Source organism: Gavialis gangeticus, unplaced genomic scaffold (assembly GCF_001723915.1).
Source record: "Gavialis gangeticus isolate Ggan-Ray unplaced genomic scaffold, GavGan_comp1, whole genome shotgun sequence".
Taxonomy (NCBI): domain Eukaryota; kingdom Metazoa; phylum Chordata; order Crocodylia; family Gavialidae; genus Gavialis; species Gavialis gangeticus.
The window spans coordinates 23,320,512-23,322,500 of NW_017728997.1; the positions used below are offsets into that span (position 1 = coordinate 23,320,512).

General features: G+C 43.9%; 1 protein-coding gene across 2 annotated transcripts in view; it reads right to left on the bottom strand.

Moving 5' to 3' along the window:
• MGLL (monoglyceride lipase) overlaps positions 1-1,989 on the bottom strand; it is a 129,239-nt gene that overhangs the window by 31,298 nt on the left and 95,952 nt on the right. For both annotated transcript variants that reach the window (XM_019504942.1, XM_019504941.1), the window contains one exon: positions 28-138. In XM_019504942.1, coding sequence (XP_019360487.1) covers positions 28-138 — 111 coding nt within the window. The remainder of the gene's footprint in view (positions 1-27; positions 139-1,989) is intronic.

A 1,989-nucleotide genomic window follows, 5' to 3' on the forward strand; every position in this document is an offset into this window, starting at 1 on the left:
TTTTTTTTTTTTTTTTTCTTCCATTACCTTGATGGGTGTTGCTGCCTCAGGGCTTGCTACAACCAAAGGAGAAATTAAAACCATGCCCGAAAAGTCATTTGGCCTCTCACTTGCAGTTAGAATAGAGATGGCTCCACCCTGCAATAAAAAAAAAAGCGAGAAGCATTGAGAGACAGCACAATTCTTCTTTGTTTGTACAACATAGATGGCATACCAGGCACCCTAAAAATGGTGTGAGGTTGCAGGAAGAAGCCCCCTGTCCCAAGGAGCTTACAATGTGGTTGGAGAACTATGCTAACAAAGGAACATGAGCTGAAGTAACTGAAACCCAAAAACAGATTGGGGTTAAGTTTCTTGTGTGTGGTGGGGCCATACTTTCAGTAATGGAAGGTACTCCCTTATATACTATTATGCACTACTAAACTTCAGGCATAGAAGCAATTTTGTGGAACGCCACCGGATTTATTCACACGTGTTGGCAGGATCATGGTTCCAATGCATCCCTATTGTGAGGACTGAAAAATAAAGGTCTTCTGGCCACTTTGGGTGAGATTTGAGGGTTGAAATGAGGACTGGTTGGAGGGCCAGCCCACTGAAGGGGTGGCAATGACTGGGAGAGGATAACCCAGTGAGCAGAGAGGCTGGAGCTTTGCCTCCAGTCTCTCTGCATTATATTGGTATCTCAAGGGTTATGAAGTGGTGTTGCTTCAGAAAGAAAGATGTGAAATACTGGTTAATTATAGGTCTGGATTACTGTTGTACAAATGTTTGTGAGGTTTCCTCTCTCCCAGCTTTGCACTCAGTTGTTCATAGGCTTCAGGTCCTACAGCAACATATTCACACGTGGCTTCAAGTGCATTGTTGAAAAGATGTGGACTGGCCCCTTCCTGTGTGAAAACTGTAGTCATTCTGATGGGGAGGCGGCAGTGCTTGGCTCACTTGCTCAGTGAAGTTCACAGAGGATTAGTTGCCAAGGAAAATGCTTGGTGAAGGTCCATGCTACCAAAGAACCACTGGCTTGTTCCAAATGGAGCAGCAGCAAGAAGAATCTCAATGACCTTACTTAGAAACTGGCTGCTTGTTCACTTTGCTCTGAGCCAATGTAACTCTTAAGCTGTGCGATATTTTATATCAGGACTCCTGTTTATCTGAATGTGGGGCTGAATACCAGAATGCCTTTTTAAATCTTCAGGGAAAAGATCTGTAAACTCAATGGGATCATTTCCTGGCTGAGTAAGCTGGATTTGCCCTATGCTTTCAACATAAAATGGGCTCGCAAAAGGAACCACCCTTTTGTTTTCTGTCCCTTATCCTTGGTGCATTTTCCTGTAGTTGTTCTTCACAATGGGGCTACAGTGCATGGCTATGTTTCATACATAATCCTCTCACAAGGTCATGGAGTGCTTTACCTCCTGCTTACTGGTTCAAATGTAACCCTAGTTCTTGAATGTAAGATGCTACTTGCTGGCAGCTGCTCAGGACTGGGAGAAATGAGTGAGTAGGACTCAGTCCAGCTCCCAGTAGGAAACTGGTGTCCATAAGGCAGCACTTTTCAACCTATTTGTGTCTAAAGGCACCCCTTGATAGATTCAAGATACCCCTTGGAAAATGTCAGGTCTTAGTTTTTCACTTGATTGTTTTTTTGACTACATAAAAGTAATAGAGAATCTGCTCTATTGCAAAGAATGCTTTTAACACTATAGATTCCTATATATGAAATCTCTGGGTTTATCTTGTGAATCATGTTTGCACTGGGGCTGTGTGAGGCTTCGGTAGCCGATTCAATTTGGAGGAGATTTGTCCCAATTCGGGGACCGAATCTCTGAATCCAAATTGAATCAGGAGAGCAATTAAAAGCTCCAAATATATTTGAAGCATCTGAACTGATTTGGTGATCTGGCCATAAACTAAACAGGCAGCTGACAAGTCTGCGGCATGGGGGAGGGACAGATTGGGGTTGGGACAAGTTGCCCAGCTGGGGTGGGGGGG